Source organism: Hemicordylus capensis, chromosome 5 (assembly GCF_027244095.1).
Source record: "Hemicordylus capensis ecotype Gifberg chromosome 5, rHemCap1.1.pri, whole genome shotgun sequence".
Classification (NCBI taxonomy): Eukaryota; Metazoa; Chordata; class Lepidosauria; order Squamata; family Cordylidae; genus Hemicordylus; species Hemicordylus capensis.
In genome coordinates, this window is record NC_069661.1 from 67,825,742 (window position 1) to 67,849,020 (window position 23,279).

The 23,279-nt window shown below is 42.5% G+C and overlaps 1 protein-coding gene across 3 annotated transcripts in view; it reads right to left on the reverse strand.

Moving 5' to 3' along the window:
• Positions 1-23,279, reverse strand: part of PDGFC (platelet derived growth factor C) — a 233,273-nt gene that overhangs the window by 5,587 nt on the left and 204,407 nt on the right. For all 3 annotated transcript variants that reach the window (XM_053253565.1, XM_053253566.1, XM_053253567.1), the window contains exon 4: positions 3,254-3,461. In XM_053253565.1, the coding sequence (XP_053109540.1) occupies positions 3,254-3,461 (208 nt within the window). The remainder of the gene's footprint in view (positions 1-3,253; positions 3,462-23,279) is intronic.

Consider the following 23,279-nt stretch of genomic DNA (forward strand, 5'->3'; position numbering starts at 1 on the left):
CATATTTAAGAAATGTAAATCATAACATTTAAAAATCCTAACCACTTCTCTACATAGAACATAAGTAGCTGACATATGTTAGGAGGAGCATTTTGTTTGTGAGGTTGTATTTTTTATTGTATTTAACTTTCTAATTGTAATTTATTGCTCTTTTATTTATTTATTTTTAACATTTATATCCTGCTCTTCCTCCAAGGAGCCCAGAGCAGTGTACATGGTTATGTTTCTCCTCACAACAACCCTGTGAGGTAGCTTAGGCTGAGAATACATCTTTTGATGCATGCTGCTTGGAGCACAAATGTGTGAAAAAGCAGGATATACATTCAATACAAACGGACACACGCAATAAGAAGAAAATTACATTGAACAGGATCTAGACGAGTGTTGCATTGTTTTGCTAGAGTAAGGACATGTTGTGAAAAGAAAGGAACTTCTACTCCAGAGTTGTTTTTGTGAAAGCAAAACGTGTTACATCACTTCTAGCACAACTTGGGGCCCTTGCTGCACAGCACATTCAACAATCTTGTATGTCCTGGAAAAGGTTTCTCTCTAGTGGTTATGCAACAATACAGAACAGTGCAAACCTCTTAGACACTACCTGACATCTTGACTATTGCAAATTTTGATTATCTGCTCTGGCTCCAGAAGTGCCCTGTGTCACCTGAAAGTACCTCTCAGTGGTCTGCATAACCCTCAGGGACATATATTTGGGTGGTGCAAGGCATTTCTGGAGGCAAAGCAAATTGTTTCACTTCCCACCACTGTGCACCTCATGCTGCACAGCTAGGAAAGTGCTGCGCATAGGTAGTTGCAGAGGAGGGGAGATAGATGAAAATATCTCCTCTGTCCTCATCCAATGGAAAGCCCCGGAACACTGGCAGAGGTTAGTTTGGCTGTCGACCACTGTCTTCATAGTGTTAAGCAATAAACAGTGATCTCACCTCTGAGTGGTGAGAAATTCCAGCCATGCAGTACTACTTGGATAACTTTTGGAGTAGAACTCACTGGAGTCTTATTGTATTTCAGCATTAGATGGAGCTGTAATAGCACAGCACTCTGCAAGCCAGCTACATCAATTTAACAAAGAACAGATATGCACCCTAAGGTGCTGCAGCTCCCCGTCCAGCTTTTCCATTCTCTCCAAAATTCATCTGAGATGCTTTCAGTCCCTTTTAAAAGCCATTTAAACTAGTAGCTATCACTATAGATTAAGCATGGATATAGTCCACCTAGCCAAAAACTGTCTCCCACCTAGCCAAAAACTGCTGTCTCTTCACACTGAACAAATATATACCTGTTAGGTATGACGGAAGGATGAATCACTTCACACTTTCATCAGGCCTTCCCATCAGGTGAAGTATACCTATCCTCTTACAAAAGTCTTGATAGCTTTCTCCTTCAAGATTCTCCCAGGTGTCATTACATTCATAATGTACTCTGTACATTCATAATGTACTCTAGTATGCAATAGTGCTTAGCATCTCCTGGATATTTTGAATGCAACTGCAAAGTGAAAGGAAGCTCTTTTCTGGTACTCCAAATGCATTTCAGGGAACAGACTTGAACATAAACTTTGAAGCCTACTGAGTCAACACTGTAATTGCCTCTGTGAATGACATCATTATGCTGATGGAACAGGAGCAGTGGGACAGTTTGACTCCCTTCTCAAAGTCTTTTACAGGACATCAATCTCTCAACAAAAATACCTTTTATTGCACAAAGAAAAACTAAAAGTTGGTAAATATAAAATCATAAGATGTTTTGGTGTGACACACAATCCTCAGTTAAGTAAAAACCATTTATTACTTATTGTTTTACATTGCAAACCCAGAGAATCTTGGAAAGACAGGGAATAAAGGTGAATGTGGTTTGTACAGTACCAATGACACTAACAATTAACAGTTAACAATGTTAGTTAACTCTAGATTGTATGGTAGGAGATGTGATGTATAAGATTGTGAAATTTGTGAACAGAGGGAAGGAAAGTGTGGAAAGAAAGGTGCAATACATAAAATTCAATGCTCGGGTTGCACTTCAGTCTATACTGGGGAATCCGGCAGGTCACTGAAAGATAGATATAAAGAACATCTAGCAGATATGAGGCATTGTGCAAAGAGAATGAAACCCTGGTCATTTGCATATGAGGATTAAGCGTGAAGGCCAAATGGAGGCCCGCTAAAATATCTATTTATGGGATTGAAAGGAATCAACAAAGAAGGAAAACCAAGGGAGCATTATTTATAGAGAAATTGAGACCTGACACTAATGCTTGGGAGGCGCCGGCTGATGTCAAGAAGTTTATTAGCCTCTGAGAAGGCTAATAAGGAGGATGGTAGGAGAGCTAGTCTTGTGGTAGCAAGCATGACTTGTCTGCTTAGCTCAGCAGGGTCCGCCCTGGTTGCATTTGAATGGGAGACTAGAAGTATGAGCACTGTAAGATATTCCCCTCAGGGGATGGAGCCACTCTGGGAAGAGCATCTGCATGCTGGCATGCGGAAGGTTCCAAATTCCTTCCCTGGCATCTCCAAGATAGAGCTGAGAGAGACTCTGACCTGCAACCTTGGAGAAGCCGTTGCCAGTCTGTGTAGATAATACTGAGCTAGATGGACCTATGGTCTGACTCAGTATATGGCAGCTTCCTATGTTCCTAAGAATCAGGTATTTTCCCTTTCTCCCTCTCCCCACACCCCGCTCATTATCTCTCTGCTAGTCAGGGAACTGTGTGTTATCACATCTAAGGGATTTAACAGCTGGAGAACTGGGGTTTTCATCTGTGCTCATTTATTTTTACTTAACTGAGGATGGTGTGTCACATTGAAAGGTCTTATGGTTTTAGGTTTACCAACTTGTAGGTTTTCTTTGCGCAATAAAAGTTCTTTTTGTTGAGAGTTTGGAGTTAATATGAACATTGCTTTGCCAACATATCAATTTATTCTAGACAACAAATAAAATATTTGAATGTTTATTATATGGTTTTTGTAAATTAATAGGCTTAATAGCATAAGTACAGCCCTGCTGGACTGGACTAAAATGACAATGTAGTTAATTAACAGTCATATTCTCCATGAATGCTTTCAGTCCCTTTTAAAAGCCATTTAAACTAGTAGCCATCACTATAGATTAAACATGTATATAATCCAGAAGAATTTGTGAGTTCTCTCAGGAGATTAACCATGTTTTGATGCAAACATTAATCGACTGATACATATATACAACAGTGAGTGACTGAATGATACATGGATAAACTTGTTACCTCTTGATTTTCTCCCATGAACAAATGCTTTTCCTCGGAGTTGCAAGGTTGGTTTGTACAGGTCTTCCAAATCTAATTGCCATCTATCTGGCTCAAGGTACCGGATAAGTTCCTCCACAGTACTAAACCCAGCAACAGCATTGTTTAGCAAGTCTAATGGTAAAGCTGAGGGTGGCAACATTGTCGGGCTGGCAGATTCTGTGTGATGCTGTAATGAGAAAACAACATTGTATGTTGTTTAATATACACAGGAAGATAGCACTTTTAAAAAGGAAGCATGATTTATGCTGAAGCCAACACATTTGAAAGTGCAAAGCTGAAATAAAATAGGAATTTACTGATCTAACTCATCATATAACAAAAATAATGATATATTGGGACACGAAATATTCATTGTAAGTTTCCTCTAGCTTGTATTACATCATTTTCCTAACATCTGGGTTATTACACACAAACTATTATACGGACATTAACAAAGAATGATAAATGATATGTCGAAAAGATTAGAGCTAATGGTATTCTAAAGCTTTGATAAAATATATAGCTCCATTACAAGCAGTTACTCCCTGCAAAAATGCTAGCATACATTTCTCATGTTGTATTTAGTATTAGGAAACATTATTTTGATGAGTGAGCAGCAGAACTAGGCTACCCATTTGGTCAGCAAGTATATGAAAATATCAAATGAAAAGAATCAGTCTTGATTCTTTCAATCCTATATTTTTAAGCAACAGCAATAAGAAAAACATAAGGCTTGTTCACATAACCCCCATTCCCATTGAATTAATACCTCGGTATCTGCGGTAGTAGCAGAGAATGGAACCCCCACGGAAACTGAGGTATACATGTTTCTATCTATCTAAAGCTCCAAAGCAGCTTACAAAACTAAAAACCAGGAGTTGAACTGAGCCTTAACCTAACAACAGGTTCAGAGAGCTTTTTTCAGTGAATCAGAACTGAGCCTGAGCCAAAACAGAGACATAGTATTCATATCACAAATGATATGAATCATTGTATTCATATCACACTATTCTGTGCTGAACAGACCTCACTTGGAAAATTACCCAACATCCAAACTAGTGTTGTGCTAGTGTAAGGATGTAGCACAACAATGTTGTACAAGGAAAGCAATGTTTGTTCAAGACTAGTTCTTACACTAGTCAATGATGTTGCACAATGTGTTGCATGCTTCAGTGTCCTGGGGAAGGTCTTCCAGCAGTTGCACAACACTGCAGAGCACCTCAACTTTGCACAGCTCCGAAAACTTCTGAAGTGCACTCAGCTTCTCTCGTTGAGCTAGTGCCAGTCTAGGCACTGTATTTTAAGAAAGATATGACACATCTCTTCGGCCAAGCCTTTTAGTTAGTTGGTGTGTTTTTATGGGTATTTTAATTTTAAATTTAACAGTTGATAATTTAACTGTTAAATTATTGGTTTGTTTTATGCTGTAAACCACCTAGAGACTTCGGTAGTGGGTGGTATACAAACCTGCTAAATAAAAATAGATAGATAGATAGATAGATAGATAGATAGATAGATAGATAGATAGATAGACAGACAGACCTCTGACAGGGTAGAAGTACCCAGCCTGGATTGGAGAGTTGGGCACACTCCTGATTTTGTCATGTGCTTGCAAACATTAACCCCTGCTAACTGAATAAAGAGGCACCTTATAAAGTGGTGCATCTCTTATATTAAACACGGAAAGAACAACTGTCCCTATCCAATCCCAGCACAGCATCCCTCCAGTGGCTGTTGCTGGAATCAGAATCCACCTTATGTTATTTTTAAATTGTGAGCCCTATTGGGACAGAGAAACATCTTATTTATTTTTCTATGTAAACTGCTTTAGAACTTTTGTTGAAAAGCGGTATATAAACAGCGTTTTTGTAGAAAATTAGAAGGCAGCGAGAATAGTGTACAAGGTGGGAGTTGGGTAGAATGAGCACACGCTACCCAGATTTCATCCCTAACTTTGCACCAAGGTAGGATGAAAAGCTGTCCTACCCACCTCCCACTTTGAAGATGATCATTTCCCCCACTTCCTACCATCTTGCCCTCCCTCAGGGTAGGATGCCACCTTGTTTGAAGGAGGCAATGGTTAGACCTCTTCTTAAGAAGCCCACTCTGTATCCCCCAATGATGGATAAATATAGGCCAGTCTCCAACCTCCCATGGTTGGGTAAGATGATTAGGAGAGTAGTGGCTGACCAGCTCCCAGCGGTCTTGGAGAAAACTGATTATCTCGACCCGTTTCAAACTGGCTTTAGGACAGGCTATGCAGTTGAGAAAGCCTTGGTTGGCCTGATAGATTACCTTCACTAGGGAACTGACAGAGAGAGTGTGACTATGCTGGTTCTTTTGGATCTCTCAGTAGCTTTCAATACCATCAACCATGGAATCTTTCTGAATCGCCTGAGGGATTTGGGGATAGGTGGCACTGTTTTACAATGGTTCTGCTCCTATGTCTTGGGTAGATTTCAGATTGTGGTGCCTGGTGACAGTTGCTCTTCAAAACAAGAGCTGTTATATGGAGTCCCTCAGGGATCCATTCTGTCGCCAATGCTTTTTAATATCTATATGAAACCGCTGGGTGAGGTCATCAGGGGATTTGGTGCTGGGTGTTATCAATATGCTGATGACACCCAATTCTATTTCTCCTTGTCATCAATATCAGGAAATGGCATTAGCCCCTTAAATGCCTGCCTACAGGCAGTAATGGGCTGGATGAGAAATAACAAATTGAAGCTGAATCCAAGCAAGACAGAGGTGTTCATTTTTTTGGGGGGGGTCATAATCTACAAGGCAGGATAACATCCTGTTCTGGATGAGGTTACACTCCCCCAGAAAGAACAGGTTCATAGCTTGGGAGTGCCTTTAAACGGGGGGTCTCACCCTGGTGTCTCAGGTTCAGGCTGTGCCCAGGAGTGCATTTTACCAACTGTGATTGATTCAACAAATCCGCCTATTCCTTGAGGAGAAAGACCTGAAAACAGTGGTACACCAGCTGGTAACCTCCAGGTTAGACTACTGCAATGCACTCTATGTAGGGCTACCTTTGTACATAGTTCAGAAACTTCAGCTAGTCCAAAATGTGGCAGCCAGATTGGTCTCTGGGGTATCCTGGAAAGACCACATTATGCCTGTTCTTAAACAGCTGCACTGGCTGCTAATATGTTTCTGGGCAAAGTACAGAGTGCTGGTTATTACCTTTAAAGCCCCCTCAGTCAGCTTTCCCCACCCCAGAGACTTGGTGGGGTGGCAAAAGGCTCCCTCACTTTGCCTTTCCTCCCAGCTCAGCCTCCCCCCTCAGACTTTGCTCTGCAGTTCCTCCCCCCCCACTTGCCCTTTGCTTGCTGCTCAACAGCTGCTTTCCACCGCTTGCCCGTTCCTTCCCCGCTCACCCTTTGCTCTCCCCCCACTCACTTCTCACTCTTTGCTCTCCCCCTCTCATCACATGGCAGTTACTCCCCCCCCCCCGCCCCGTTGCTTGGCAGTTGCTTTCCTTGCCTGCTCGCCAGTTTTCCAACCAGTTCCCTCTTGCTTGCCCTTTGCCCTTCTCCCGCTTGCCAATTGGCCTTTTGCTCCTCCCTTGCAACTCAGCCTTTGTTCCCCGCTGCTCACCCTTTCCCCTCCCACTGCTCACCACTCTGCCTCCCCCCCCCCAACTTGCCTGTTGCTTCCCCCCACACCTGGCCCTCTGTCCCACCTCCCTGCCATGCCTTAAGCCGCCCCATGGCGGCGGAAGAAACGGGCAATGATGGGTTGCAGCTGCAGCAGGGGTGGGGCTTTGATCATGGCTGCAGAGGGGGCAGGGCTTGCCACACATGACCTTAGCATATTAATATATAGATGCCACAGCAGTTTAGACTACTAAAAGCAGCCATGAGTCATGTTGACATTAACGATACTTCTGGTTCTAGAGACAATATTTTTGTCATTTAGAAATATGGAACAGGAACAGCTTTGAAAGGAACAAAATATATGTGGATTAATATGCTGGGCCAAATTATATCACTGACTTTGATTCTTTTTCTACTACAAAGCCAAGAGGATACAGAAGGACTGAGGATACACAGGGCTAGGGTGGCTTGAGGTTTCTGCTGCTAGAAAAAAGAATTGCACTTGCAGAGGTGGCGAAGATGTCTCAAACTTTCAAGGACATAAACGAGGATGAGATGGTGGGCATTGATGCTTCATCTGATGAGAATCTCATTGACAAGGAGGTGGAACTGGCAGACAGGGTGCAACCAAGTGTAGTCTGCTCTATGGCAGAATGGCATGGCGCATCAAATGAAGCTGCTCCTGCAAAGGCCCCAAGAAGGAACAAGAATCCATCTACTGATTTTAAGTCCACAGAAGAGCTGGAGCTCATGAGAATGCCACAGTTGCAGTAAAAAGAGGCTGAAGTGCACAAGAAAACGATTTGGGAACATGAGAACAAGAAGCTGGAGGAGGAGGAAGCCCAGGCTGAGTTCTGCTCCTGGCCATGTCCAATAAAAAACCCAAATGACGTTGTCGTCGTTCCACAGAAAAAAAGACAGTGCCTCTCTCAATTCCCAAATCATGAGCCTTTGCTCTGAAGAACAGTGCTAGAAGAGGAGGATGAGGAGCTTAAGAAAGAAATGAAGTGGCAGGAGAAAGCATCCTCTTTCAAGGAGCAGCCCAGCATCATCCAGATTTGTCTTACACCAAGACCCCATCATGCCAAAGGAGGACAACAGGCTTCTTGCAGGAAGGGGAAAGAAGTGTCAGAGGTGGTCCTGTGGCAGGAGAAGGTAGCTGTCTTGGGCCCCTCAACAGCTGTTTCTCAAGGCAAGGGTCAAGCCCAACAAAGGCCCTTCCTGGTTATTTAGTTCCCAAAAGCTTTCAGCTGGCCACAGAAAAACGTGCCTGAGAGCAGCAGAAATTTTAGAAGTAGCTGGCAGAGTTCAAAGAGGTATGGGCAAGGCTCCAGGAGGCCACAAGGCATTCCATGGAGGAGCAAAAGAGAGGAGCTGGCCAGGGTCCAAAAAGAGATGGTGCCCAAAGCAAACCCATTTGCAAGTGTTTGTGGAAGTCAAGCCCAGTGATCAGCCATTGACAGTGCCAAAGTCTCCCATGTTCTCAGACAGATTTCAGTGGTGCCGCGGAGAGATTTTCCACCCCACATACAAAATGGAGGATTATTCACCCCATATGCAAAAAGGCAATGTTTGTTTAATAATAAAAATAAATAAAGTTTGTTAAAAGTTTAATAATAATAAAGTTTGTTACTACTGACAAATTAGATGTTTAGTTTATAATAAAATGGTTATTTTAATTTGTTCTATAAGATTTAAGGTTTTGATTGTTATTGGGTTTTAATTGTATACTCAGATACCACCATAGATTTTATATAGGGCAGTATATAAATACAACTGATACATCAAATACTGTTACAGACTGAATCAACTCCTCCAATGAGTTCCCCACTTTGACCCCAATATTTCAAAAACTCTGAAATGATAACTGATCCAGAAAGATTCTGAAATGGATTATAGCTGGGGCTGAAACAAATTTTGGGGTCACACTGGAATCTCATTGAAGGAGTCAGTTTAGTCTCCTGTGGTAGAGAAAGTGGCAAAGTGTCATAATCCACCCTGGTTTACTCAGGGAGAGACAGACTCAAACAAATCCTTAGAGCAAGACCCACTCAAGGATTCCTCTGAGGAGCCCCCCCCCCCCAAAGAGGAGGGTCCTCCTGACTCACAAGAAGATGCCTTACTAGAAGCCGCCCCTAGCCTGGAAGAGCCCAATATGCCAGTTGGCCCCAGAGAAGACCCTGGAGGAGACACCCCCCCATGCACAAGCTCCTCCAGGTCACCAGGAGATCACCCTGAAGTGCAAGCAAGCCAGCTGCCCCAACCAAATCCTTCGTTATCTCACAATAATTTGGACCCTGAGGAGACTCTCAGGCAGCCTGTTCACTGCTGAAAAGTGGGAGAGGAATTACAAGCAGAGCAGAGGAGAGCTCAGCCAGGGTTTTCTCCAAATGGCCTCCTTGGGAGCAAGAATATATGTGAATGTAAGGAAAAGGCAGCTGCAGGCACTAATGAGGCAGCACATAGCCTCAGATCCTCTGCCTTCATAAGCCCTTCAGAAGCAGCCTCTTACTGCTGGAACAACTGCTCACCTAGTCCCCGCTTCTGGCCACTCAGTCTTTACACTCTAGGGACCCCAGCAACAGCCCTTCATGTAGCCTCTGAGCACTCAGTCTCCTGGAGCTCTTCTCACCTGGTTTGCTACCTTCTGAATCTTGCTGCCTGCCTTCAAGACCTCACCTGTAAGGAAGACTCTCTAGCCTTACTTCACTCCCTTGTGATAGCACAATGCAAAGTCAGTGACAGAATAGATTAGGGGAAAGGGATTCAAAATAAATCAGCAGTCAACACAATTTTATTTTTTTTGCATATGAGGCAAGATGCAAGATACATTGGAATATAAATTGTCATTCTCTCATTTCATGCAAATACCTTTCCAAATACAAAACTTGCATATTTATTTTTGTACTCAAAATGCCATTTACATTTATTTTAATATAAGGAAATGTATTTAAATACTAGATGGTTCCAAATATTTTATCTCTGTCATTGTACTTTATATGAGTTGGACAGCAAACCCAAACCCACGTATAAATATGCTAGACCTGCCGCTGCCTTATAGTGAAGCCAAAAATGACAATTAGTGTTGGATCAAGTGGAATTTCCTGTTCTGCTATTTATATGGCATTTTCCTGCATACATTTGAGCCTATCAAAATACAGTTGGTTTCAGTGCAGAGCAAATGTTTTCCTGCAAGACCTTTGTGCTTTCACTGAGGGCAATAAAAAAACTGCTCTGAAAGCCTAATGGTGCAAAAATATTAAAATAAGGATTATCCTGATTATTTGTACAGAAAACCCTTCAAAGAAAATAAAGATTTCTACTATTAATAGCTTTCAAGGAAAGAGTCAAAAGACAAGGGCAGGGGCATTTTATTTGCCAACACACTTACTGCGCAGCAGTCCCATTTAAGTAATGTCACTATGCTGGACTATATGTCCAGCAAAAGAAAGTATCTTGATCATGTCAATCTGAGAAGCTAAAGCTGCATCCCAAACTAGGATAACAGCCTGAAAGTGCAGCAGAACATATGCCCTTTAAAATTATATAGCCTTGCGAGCCACTCTGTTTACTGAAAGGTCACGTTAAGGAGGAAGTGAAGAGTGGCACATCAGTCTCCCATGGTCATAACCACTACTAACTCTTGTTTATGAATTGGCAACTGGGGGGCAGTTGGATCTAACCCAGAGGTTCCTAGTTGCTTATCTGAGTATATGTGCATATATTTAAGAGCCAGCAGAGTGAACTTTCTCACACACACACACACACACACACACACACACACACACACACACACACACACACACCCCTACCTTCCAGAGGCCTCAGTTTAAAAAAAGTGAGTTGTATCAAAGTTGAGATGAATGGTACTTTAATAATTTGCAGTTAGCATGCCCTTTTGATTGCAAAGGAATTAAATCTGACAAGCCCTCCCTGGTTACAACTTTTCAGGTTAGCTCTTCAATCAGTAGTATACCTAAATGCTGATAAACGTAAAAAGGTCCAGTGTGTTAGATGTAAATTCTCAGTGCCAAATCTTGTAGCTTCATCATTTGATCAATATGCCTAAACCATTCTGAACACATGCCTAAGTACAAACATAGAGGGGAAGCCCGTAAAACACTAGATTATGTGAAGAGAAAAGAAGGTTACTTAACAAGAACTACAGTTACAGGTAATTAATCTTTTCCCTTCATGGTCTCTGTTCATCACACATGTGGGAGACCAGCAAGATCACCTACCTAGTAGGAGGGATAGAAGTCACACTAAAGCAGAATGAAGAACTGTAAAACCAAGCAACACATCCCCTCAGGATCTGGTGTCCAAAGCATAGTGGTGAATAAAGCAGGAGAGCTTCGACCAGGTAGAAGCTATGCAAATAGAGTCAAGTGCAAAAGGCTGTTGAAGTCAACCGCCTTTGCAAAAGTTGAGACAGATCTCGTGGAATGGACATGAAACACAGAAGGTAACGGTTTCTTAACATTTTCATAACACAACTTAACTGTTTCAACAATCTAATGAAAAATATGTTGAGAATATACTCATACCTTTCCTAGGTCCTACATAAGAAACAAACAAGGCTGAGTCTTTGCGGAAAGGTAAAGTTATGTGAATGGAGAAAGAGAGGGCTCTCTTAACATCTAAGGAATGGCATGTTCTCTCCTCATCTGTTGTAGGATTCGGGAAGAAGACAAGTAAGGAGATGTCTTGAGAAACATGAAACTTCTAGACCACCTTGGGAAGAAAGGTGATGTCCAGACAAAGAAGCAATTTATAACTCTGAAAAGTAAGGAATGGAGGGTCAGCTCAGCGAGCTCTCAATTAACTAACACAGCGAGTTGACATATTTGCAAAATGTTGTCTTAAGGGTTAATAGAGGAAGGTTGTAAGTAGCCATATGTTTGAAAGGTTTGTTGGTCAGACAAGTTAGCACAAGCTGGAGGTCCCATGGAGGGGTTAACTTAGGGACGGGGGGGTTATAAACTGGTGAGGCCTCAGAGGAACCTTCTAATGGTAGGATGTGAAAAGAGTGAAAGCAGAGTGTGATGGAGGATAATCTCAGATCAGAGTGAGAGTCAGGAGGCATGTGAAAATGGTCTCAACAGAGGAGGAATATGGGCTTTGAGATGAAGATGTAGCAAACGTAGAGATACATTTCCATTTCACCTCACAAGAATATCTAAGTAGATGGTTTACAAGATGCTAAAAGGACCTGATGTACAGCATCTTTCATTACCTGACCATTTCCATTTCTCAGGCTGTGAGTTTGGGATGATGGATGTCCGGATGATATGTCGTCCTGTCACTGATTGTGAAGAGATCCAGAGGAGCAGGTAGGTTTAGCAAGGTTTTCCTGGACACTGATAGGAGGACTGGAAACCATAGCTGTCGGGGCCACCAAGATGTTATTAGGGTACAATTGGCTTTGGTCATGCATATTTTCTAGATTACCCTTAATAGTATGGAAAGGAAAGAAACATGTAAAGGATACCTACTTTCCATGAAAGGAGGAAGGCATCCCAATTGAGTGAGGGTCGTGACTTGCCCTGCTGCAAAACTTCTGCACTGAGCATTCTGTGACACAGGGCAAATAGATTGATGGTGGGCCATCTCCAAAGTTGATAGAGGGAGTGGACTACAGCTTTCTAGAGGCACCACTTGTGGGACAGGGTATGGTGCCATCTGCAAGAGTATTTTATGAGCCAGTGATGCGGACTGCTTGAGAAGTGATGTTGAGGTGTGGGTACAACGCCCAGAATCTTACTGAGAGGTAAAGGAGGAACCTGGATACTGTGTTCTAGGACTGTTTTGTTTTGGAGTAAAAGATGAAAAGACTTGGAGGCCTTGAGTATTGCCAGAAGCTCATGGACACTGATGTGTTGGGTGGATTCCCTGTTTGTCCACGAACCTGCTAAGATATGGCCAAGGCAGTGGGCACCCCAGCCTGTGTTGGAGACATCAAAAGTCACTGTAATGCAGGCCTCCTGCAGATATTGGCCTACAATTCCCATAATCCCTGGCTATTGGCTGCTGTGGCTGAGAATTGTGGGAGTTGTAGTCCAAAAACAGCTGGGGGACCTAAGTTAAGCAGGCCTGCTGTAATGTCTGGGGATGGTGAGTCAAAGGGGTGCCCCATGGAAATATTCCTGTGTGTTGTCCAACAGAGGACCGGGCTCTGAATATAGGTTCGGATGCTCAGTCGCTTTGACTGGTGGTGGATGTTGGGATGAAAGTGGTCCAGAAACCACCTCTGGAGACATCACAGCCACAACCTCACAGTGGGTAATACAACTGTGGTAGCACCCATTAAGCCCAGGAGCCATTGAATAGTCAGAACTGCCACAGTCCTAGCAAATGCGATTTGCCTCTCGTGTAATGGCTGACACATAAGACTGTGGGAGGAAAGCTGCTGCTTTATGGGCATCCAGCATGATTCAAATGAACTCCAGAGATTGAGTAGGTTTGAGCTAGGACTTTGCATAATTGACTTGAAGATCCAAGGAATGGAGAAGTTCTAGCACTGCTGAAATGATTTTGAAGCTATAGACAGGATCTGGCCACCAGGAGCCAGTTGTCAATGTATGGAAATATATGAATGCCCCATTGATGAAGATGGGAAGCAACAACCAACATGCATTTGGTGAAGACCCTCAGGGCAGAGGTGAAACTCAAAAGGTAGAGCAACGTATTGGTATGTTTCGGATCCAATCTTGAATTTGAGGAATTTCCTATGATGTTGCCTTACGGAAAGGTGAAAATAGGCATCTTTAAAGTCCACTAGGGCAAACGAAGCACCTTTGTAGAGTAAGGTCAGCAAAATTTATATGGTGATCATACAGTGATGGTACTGTATACCTCAAAGATCTAGTATGGGCCTCAGTTCTCTGTCTTTTTGGGGGATGGCAAAGTACCTTGAATAAAAGCCGGTGTTGAGTCTTCAAGTCACTGGCTTGCTTTTAGGATGTGTACCTCCTCTAGAAGGTGAGGAAATGAAATGGTGGTACAAATCCTAGAGAAGGGGTGGGGAAGTTGATGGAACTCTATGGCATAGCCAGAATGACTGACTGAGAGAACCCATTGTAGAAGTGAAAGGAATCCTGGTGTTGATAGGATTGCTGTGTGTAATTTTGAGGATGGGACCATTGCTTCCATCTGGGATGGTAAAAGGAGGACTGGTTCAGATCCATTGATCATGCAGTAGAACACAATTTTTGGATGCGCTCATTGGTCTTGACACCAAAAAGATCCTCCCCATCAAAGGCAGAACCTCAACTCTTGCTCCAACTTCCGATGCAAGGGTGGAGGATCAGAGCTAGGCATTGGGAAGGGGATTGAAAATAAAACTGCTAATATTATGATGCCCTTATACAAATCTATGGTGCTGCTACATTTGGAGTACTGTGTGCAGTTCTGGTCACCATACCTCAAAAAAGGACATTTTAGAACTGGAGAAAGTGCAGAAAAGGACAACCAAGATGATCAGGGTCCTAGACACCTCCCTTATGGCTACAACACCCAGGACTTCTTAGTTGAGAAAAGAGAGAACTGATGGATGGCATGACAGAGGTATATAAAATTATGAATGGTGTGGATAGAGAGAAATTTTTCCCCTCTCACTTTACACTAGAACCAGGGATCATCCCATGAAACTGATTGCCAAGAAATTCAGAATCGACAAAAGGAAGTACTTTTTCACACAATGCATAATCAACCTATGGAATTCTCTGCAACAAGATTTTATGTCAGCCACCAGCCTGGGTGGCTTCAAGTAGGGATTAGATAAATTCATGGAAGACAAGTCTATCAATGGCTACTAGTATGAGGGCTATAAGCCATCTCCAGCCTAAGAGACAAGATGCTTCTAAATATCAGTTGCAGGGGAGCAACAGTAGGAGAGAGGACATGTCCTCATCTCTTGTCTGTGGGCTTCCCAGAGGCATCTGGTGGGCCACTGTGTGAAACAGGATGTTGGACTAGACAGGCCTTGGGCCTGATCCAGCAGGTCTGTTCTTATGCTTTCACAGTGATACAACAGAGGGCATAGCTCTGGATCCACAGTCAGCACCATGATGAGCTGAATGAAGTTGTTGCTTAGCTAGTTTGAGACCCTTGGAAAGGAAGACAGAGGCTGACTCCTTTTGATCAGTTTGCAATTGAGGTATGAAGGGTGTTAACTTTTGAAACAAGAAATGCTGATACCTAGCTATCCATGCTTGATTCTTTGGAGAAAAACATGGATTTTTAAAAATTAATATCTGAACTATTAATTGTTTTTTAACAGTACTGTTTATCTTCTAGTAAGCACACGGCCATTTATTAGCTCTTTTCTTGCCAGTATAATTTTAAAAATCTCATTTACAATGAGTTGTTCTTGCCCATCCCAGGCATATATATACTCTTCCCAGAGCATGCAAGTTTACCTTTTGTGTCCTAGCAACAAGTGCAAAATATTTTGGTCTCTGAACTTCAAAAAGATTTATGTCTCAGCCTTCCTAAGCCAAATATATACAGTGAATTTAAAACTGATAAGATGCCTTTTCACCTCACACATACCTCCAGCAGGGTTAGTTAGGAATGCGGATTACCCTTTCTATATCCTTTGTATAGCAGAAGTGAAATATTAGTGCAATGGGGAAGAAAAAAGAATCCAAATTCATTTCAATGCAAAGAGATACCCATATTCAGCTATGCCAAAGCTTTATGCATGAATCCATATTTGAAATAATTTAAGAAGTTGGGACATGTGTACTAAAGTATCTGGCAGACACTGTGAGCTATGTTGAGGCACAAACTTCATGCCCTGGAATAATTTCACATTGTTGTTCTTATCCCAACATCACTAAAACCCTGCATTTGAAATAGCTGCCAAGGTTTGTTTGTTTAAGTTATTCCTTTTCCTAAAAAAATAAAATTCCTACAAAAGAATATAATACCTATTTTTATCATGGATGTTGGAGGGCCATACCTTTAAGCAGAATGCACACTTATTGTAAGTAACAACATGCTGCTTCATTTGGCATAACCTAGAAAGAAAGCATGCAACACCTTGGAAAAACAGGGTTTTGTAGTATATAAAGTATCCTTACAATCACAAATTCAAGTTATTTCAAAGTTTGAACTAAGTTCTAACACACACACACACACACACACACACACACACACACACACACACGTCTTCAGCCTATCCAGATAACATCTTTTCCCTTGAATACACTCATCTATATACCTTTATGCCTGGATATATCATCAATTTGAGCCCACAAATCTTATGCTGGGGGAAAATTAAACAGCATCTCATAGCTGATTAAATTATATTCCATTTAGAAGTGGCATCAACCTCAAACAGATTATACACTGGGATTCTGGACTGATATCTAAGCATAAAGCACCAGCTGCCTATACTCAGACGTGTAGATAACAATCTCTTAATTCCACCCTGCAGGAAGAATCTTGTTCCTAAGATTGTTGGTAACAATCAACATGTTAAACAGGAAGATGAAGAATGATTAAAATGAAATATTTTCTTAAAATAAATATTCAGAAAGACAACTTTCATTCAAAAAGAAAAACAAGTTGTTCTGGTAAGAAATAATTTGCCTAATTTCCTTTCAGCATCCCTACAACTGGACTAAATTTGGTCCAAATCGGTTAGGCAGTTCACAAGTTAACCCACTTGCACCACATCCTCCATCTTGAATTGACATGGATGAATCATCACAAACTATGCCACTGAGTTAGGGATGTGTATGAACCGAACTGAGCAGTGGACAGGATCTTCCTGCTGCAACAGCGCTCCCCACAAGAACCTGCATGCAGTGCCAGGATGCACATGGCATCCGCACATGTGTGGGTGCCATTTGTGTGGTCAGCATCTACATGTTGACCACACAAATGGTGACTGTGCATGCACGGCCACCATGTTTATTGGGGGGAGCATGGTGGCAGCAGGAAGCTGCATGTGGTAGTGGGAAGTAGGTAAAACTGCTCTCCTCCGTTTTAAAGATCCAATTAACTGCCCCTGTTTCTCTGGTGCTGCTGAACCTGTACATGAAACACAGTTTGAGCACATCCCTAGTTGAGGGAGCCCTATGTGTATCCCTACGGCTGTGGCAAATTTATTTCCAATAGGTTAGGCAGTTGAGGTTAGCCATCTTGTGCCTCAAACATTCATATGTTCGCCGTCTCGAATTGGGGTAGATTATATTATCACAAACTATGCCATTGAAGTGTCCCTACAACTGTTCCCAATTTGTTTATTACTACAGGTACTGCAAAGTTGATAGTGGGGACACACACACACACCATCACCAGGTGATCTCACAAGCTTATTTTCCTTAATAAAAGTAGGCTAATCACATTCAAAAGTCAGTACTATGCATGGCTGGCTTAAGCAAAAGGATCGATGCAACTGTGAGCTGTGTCAATCATAGTTTGGATAAAAACTGTCAGTACCAACAACATCAAAACATACCCTTTAATGTTTCACACAGATTAAAATAGAGACAGTCCTGTATATGAGAGGCTGGAACAAGAAGCCGAGTCCAACAAGCCCGTTGCGTGGCCTGGGGAACAATGGTCAACACAATCCAGACATCATACGTACCACAAACAGAAGACAAGAACTAGAAGTTGATGAAAGCAGATGGCTATAGGTGACAAAAGCAATGAGACAAGCCACACACTGTGGCAAGTAAAATACATTTAATGTCCTTATTAGTGGTGACCCAGAACAATTTGCCAGCATTTATTTTAGATTTTTCAGATTACCGTTGGCCAGACTTTTGCCAGAACCTGAGCGGTATACTCGTGAGTCAAATGGGCCGTAACCCAAAATTTGGCTTTAAAAAAGCCAATCTGGCAACTACAGGGTAGAGAGGAGAAGTCACTGAAATTTTGAGGAGGCCCATAGAAGTACAGTTAATATTTTGGGATGGGAGAGCATGGGAAACATGGTTTAATGTATTGTATCTTTCAACTGGAAAAAGTCCTATAAGTGCTACTGCTCTTCCTGCTGACTTCTGTTTCTGCAGTTGCTGTTTTTTCTTTCCAAATCCATCAGGAGAATGACTCTTGTCATAATAGTAAGTAAGTAAATTGTGCTGTCAAGTCGGTGTCAACGGTGACCACAGAGCCCTGTGGTTGTCTTTGGTAGAATACAGGAAGGGCTTACCATTGCCATCTCCTGTGCAGTATGAGAGGATGCCTTTCAGCACCTTCCTGTATCACTGCTGCCTGATATAGGCATTTCCCATTGTCTAGGAAACATACCAGCAAGAATTCAAACCGGCAACCTATGGCTTGCTAATCAAGACAATTCCCCTCTGTGCCATTAACAGTAGCAGTGGGTGGTGGGGAGGGAGATATTCAGCCCAGCACTAATACCCATATGCACTACACTGCATTTCTACAATTTAGAGGACATTGGTCCTATATTCCAGCTGAGGAACTCTGAGGCACAGCAAGCAGCAGCCAGTCCAAGATCACAGTGATCTTGTGATCACAGTGTTGCAGTGAGTGCCTCCTTGCCCCACCCCTGCAAAGCTTCTGTTGCAGTTCTAGCTGCCTTTAACCATCAGCCAAGCAGTTGCTCACAACTGTCCCCCAAAACTGTCTTTGATCTGTGTTTCCCTATCTCAGTGGGCTGGAGAAACAGAGAACTAGCCAATTCAAGCTGAATTTAGCACGGAGGCTTCAAACACACAGTATGTACATTTCTTTAACACAGCTTCAAGTTAGGTGATCAACATGGTATAGGGCAGCACACAATCTCCACCAAGTCAGTAAGCCAGGAACCTCCGATTCCTGGCAAGTGCAAGCTCTCAGCAGGTGTGGTTTCTGAACTCACCAAGCTTCAAATGTAGATTACAATGTGGGCAGAGAATTGTGGGAGAATGTCAGGTGTATGTTGGGAATCTGACGCAGGAGCTGGACCTGGGCGGGGTCAGATATCATGCCCACTGGGAGCGTGCATTCGCTGGGAACTAGAGGTTCCTGACTTACTGACTTGGCAGTGATCATGTGAAGCCACCCATAAGGTTTGGCTTCATCATAAGGAAAAGAATGTCAGGAATGCAGAGGTTTATGTACAACTTTGGTTGGTAGCTCTTTTGAGATGCATACTTCTTGGACTTCAGTTTTAGCCAACATAGGCATGTAATTTTTTTTTTAAAGGAAAATAAAATTAACTGAAGTAGAAACGTTTTGAAGATGCCGAAAAACGTTTTTGAAAATCTGAAAACATAACAAAGAACCCAACGTACAATTTATCATAAGAGGACTATAAATGAACTGTACCCAGTAACCAAATCAGTGTATACTTATATGATGGGGGATGTGGTCAGCCAAAATTAAAGGATGCGTTCCTTTTAAGACCTTTTTAAAATTACTCATATGAATTGGAATATGGGAAGTTTTATCAAAGCTTAACCAAGCTGCGTGGCTAGCTGTAAAGTGCTTGGAGCAAGAGAATGTTTGTCTTTCTCAGAGTTAACGCAGCAGCCTATTTGTGAACTGATTATTTTGCAGTGCCACTGGGAGAGAATGATCAATATATCATATACTGCAGCAAGAGTTCAACCATCATTGACAAAAAACCAACAATACTCTTTGTAAAGCACACTATACAACATAACTATGCCAGGAAACTAACCATAACAATATGTTCTTAAAGTAAATGTTCAGTATTATTTTTTACTAAAAAAGCGGAAAGACCCATTTTGGTGGACCTATAAAAATTCAATAATTTTTGTATTACTGTACATATTAATACTACAAGCGACCTAATGGCACAGTGGGGAAGCAACCTGCCTAGAGAGCAGGAGCCTGTTGGTTCAAATCCCTGCTGGTGTGTTTCCTAGAATATGGGCAACTCCTATGTCAGGCAGCAGTGATATAGGAAGGTGCTGAAAGGCATCCTCTCATACTGCACGGGAGATGGCAATGGTAAACCCCTCCTGTATTCTACCAAGAAAACCACATGGTTCTGTGGTCGCCAGAAGTCAACACCAATTCGACGACACTACCTTTACATATTAATACTAATTTGCCAAAAAAAAAAGCAAAGCAAGGGAGTTCTATCTAGCATTATATTATGTAAAGGCAGAAGGTGGCAAGAAGCATTATAGCATTAAGAAACAATAAGTTAAAAAGGATAAGGAGACTGCTGCAAAAGGCTGAAAGAAAACATATGAAAGACTTTGCCTAAAAGATTAATCTGAATGTCACTGTCTTTGCATTTTTCTAGGTAGGAGAAGAAAAACAATTTATGAACAATAAGCACCAGGATCATGACATATTTTCTATTGAGAAATTATACTTGATCATTCTTTATAAAATAGGTTTTTTTTGCCTTGGCAATGGGCTATGAACAACAGGTTTTTAGTAGATTAGCACTTAATTCCAAGTACTTCAGTACACTCCTAATGATTTAGTGTAGTCTACTTCAGTGCAGCTGTATACCACTTTGACTCGCTCTTGACTGCTTCTCAAATTGTTTTTTTTAAAAATACACATTACTATACAATCACTCATCTCTCCATCTGACCATATGATGTCACTTGTTAAATCTTAGATCCTTTTGGAGGTTTTTGATATGATCAACCATGGTATCCTTCTGGGTCACTTGAGGAAGTTGGGATTGGGTGGAACTATTTAACAGTGGTTTCATTCCTACCTCTCTGAAAGATTACAGATGGTTTCACTTGGAGACTGTTGCTCTGGAAAGTGGGAGTTACTGTATGGAGTTCAACAAGGCTCCATACTGACTCCTATGCTTTTTAACATCTACATGAAACTTCTGGGAAAGATCATCAGAAGATTTGGTTCAGGTTGTTATCAATATGATGATCACATCCAAATCTATTTCTCCATATCAACTTCATCAGGTAATGGCATAAGTTCCTTAAATGCCTGCCTGGCATTTAAACTCCTTAATTTCTGGAGGAAAATGACCTTAAAACAGTAGTACATATGCTGGCAACCTCCAGGCAGGGGTGCGAATGAACCAAAAATTGCCATTCGGTTTGAATTCAAAATGACAAACAGAGCTGCATTCTGCCAAATTGGTTCAGTCAAACTGACTAGCTGGTCTGTTTGCCCCAATTGATTCGGCGGTTCAAGAGGCAATACTTGTCAATGGGAATCCAGTGAGGATTTCCCTTTACAAGTAAATAGGTGTGAGAATCCACTGAAGGGCAGAGGGGTTGTAGCAAGAAAGGTAGTCGTAGATTCTTAGCGGCCCAACACTGCAATTCGCCACCCCCCCACCCCCCCCAGTGCAGACCAAATGCTGGTTCGCTCTGAAAGCAGGCTGCCTGTGCAGCAGTGGTTCCAGCCTCCATGGATGCACAGGTCTCCTGCTCTAAATGACTTTGTCTTTCCCCCTTACCGCCACTTATACCTGCAATTGCCTCCCAGAATGACTCTGTGATTCCACCTCTCTTATGTACTCCTCAATCTCTCTTCAAACTATACCTTTTCCATGAAGTTTTTGGCACAAGTCTATAGTCAACATAATGAGTGTGTAACTGAGATCACATATTTTTCCTATATTTATCCCTACCCCCACTACTACTACAGTAGTAGTAGCAGTAGCAGATGATAATGATGATGAAGATATGCCTCCATTTCCCTCCCCTTCCTCTACTGTGTCCCTGCATTTAGGGGCTTAAACTCTAGAATACAAGGAATTCTAATTTCTTATTAAGCAACATGGATAGGATGATGATGATGGATGAAGATGATGATCCTTGAAAATGTGGAGATGTCATGGAAATTAATTGAGGGAAGAGAGCCTTTTACTCTCTTACACAGTCCCAAATTCGCTCACATGTGTATGACCAGGGTCCCCAAATTTTGGCTTGGTATACTAGCAAAAACCCATTAATTACTAGGGATGTGCACAGACCACGGAGGTGCAGTCTGACTGCCAATAGCTCTTTCTCTCTGCTTCCAATCTAGCCTCCAACCAAATGCCCAGGTCCTTCCTCTCATGCTTTTGTAAAGCTACACCCTCCCCTTTCCTGCTGTCATCAAGAGAGGGGAGGGGCCTCTCCTATAAGTTTCATAACTTCCTCTGTCCTTAATCCCTCTTCCTTGGCTCTCTCATCATGGTATCCTGCATGTTCTTATCATCTTAGTTCCCTCCTGACATAAGAGGCAAGAAGGAGGGACTCTCAGCAGCACATTGGGATAAACCGAGCAGGCAATGGGAGGGGAAAGTTATTCAAGGAGGGAGTGGAAGGAAGTGGGACATTGAAAATAAGCCACTGGAGGCTTATTGCAACAATCAGGAGCTATGAAGGAATCAGGAGAAACAGAGAGTGTTGTTGCCAGCACGGCCTTTCTGGTTTCTCTGCTCATGTCTGAGACTACTGGCTTGTAGTTCCCACCCTTAACATGCTCAGAGCCCCATGGGATTGAGGACTCACTATCTGTTGGTATATGGGGACAGGTCACTTAGCAGGCAGTGGGACAACTGCCCCCAGGTTCACCAGTTATCACGCAAACTGAAAAGGGATTAGCCTCGCACCTTTCTCTCTATTGGCAATGTCTAAGCAGACCTGAGTTAACTTCCAAGTTAACTTCCAAGTTAACTTCAAGGTCTCTCTGCCCAAAGACTGACCCTATTGCTCCCCTTACCTTTCGTTGCCTCAAACAAGCTAAACTAATCACCTCAGCAGGAAAGCAGATAAGGTATTGCGAGTGCTACTCCCCTCCCACAGCAAAAGAGGATAATGGCCACACAAACTCAGGAGATGGGTTCCTTAAAAACCCAATTGGTTTATTGGGTCTTTTGGACCAGACAGATAGGCCCTTACACATCAATTCAGTGTATTTACATACAGGTTGTTCTTGACCTTTTCACACCATTGTGCTTGATCTAGCACAACCAACAAAGACAATGGATTCTTTTGAGATCCACGGGAATTCCCCTCCTCAGGCAGGAGGAGCGGTCAGAATTTTGCCCCAGGGCATGTTTTGGGCTATATAATTGGCCCTAGTTTCATGAACCATTGTTCTTCCTTTGGTCTCTACACCTTGGAGCCAACTGCTGTTTGGGTGATTGACCTGACACCCACCATAACACCAGGCCACGTCTTGCTCTTTGCACCATTCCCACTCTCAGCCTCCAGACTGGCCTTCTTCACTGGCCCAGTCTGCACAACATGCCTCACTGCTACGAGATGCTGGCCACACAAGACCAGGCCCCTCTTGAAATTACCCCAGCTGCCTAACCCACGAATGGCATTCGGTTCTCTGCTGCTGCCTCCCAGCTTCTGGTCCATTCCTGAGGAAAGAGGTTTTTTGGTTGCATCTGAGCCATAAGGAATGAGTGAGGTACTATAATAACCACTGCACCCCTCTGGGCTTTTCCTTATACCTGTTCTTTCCTAAATCTAGGA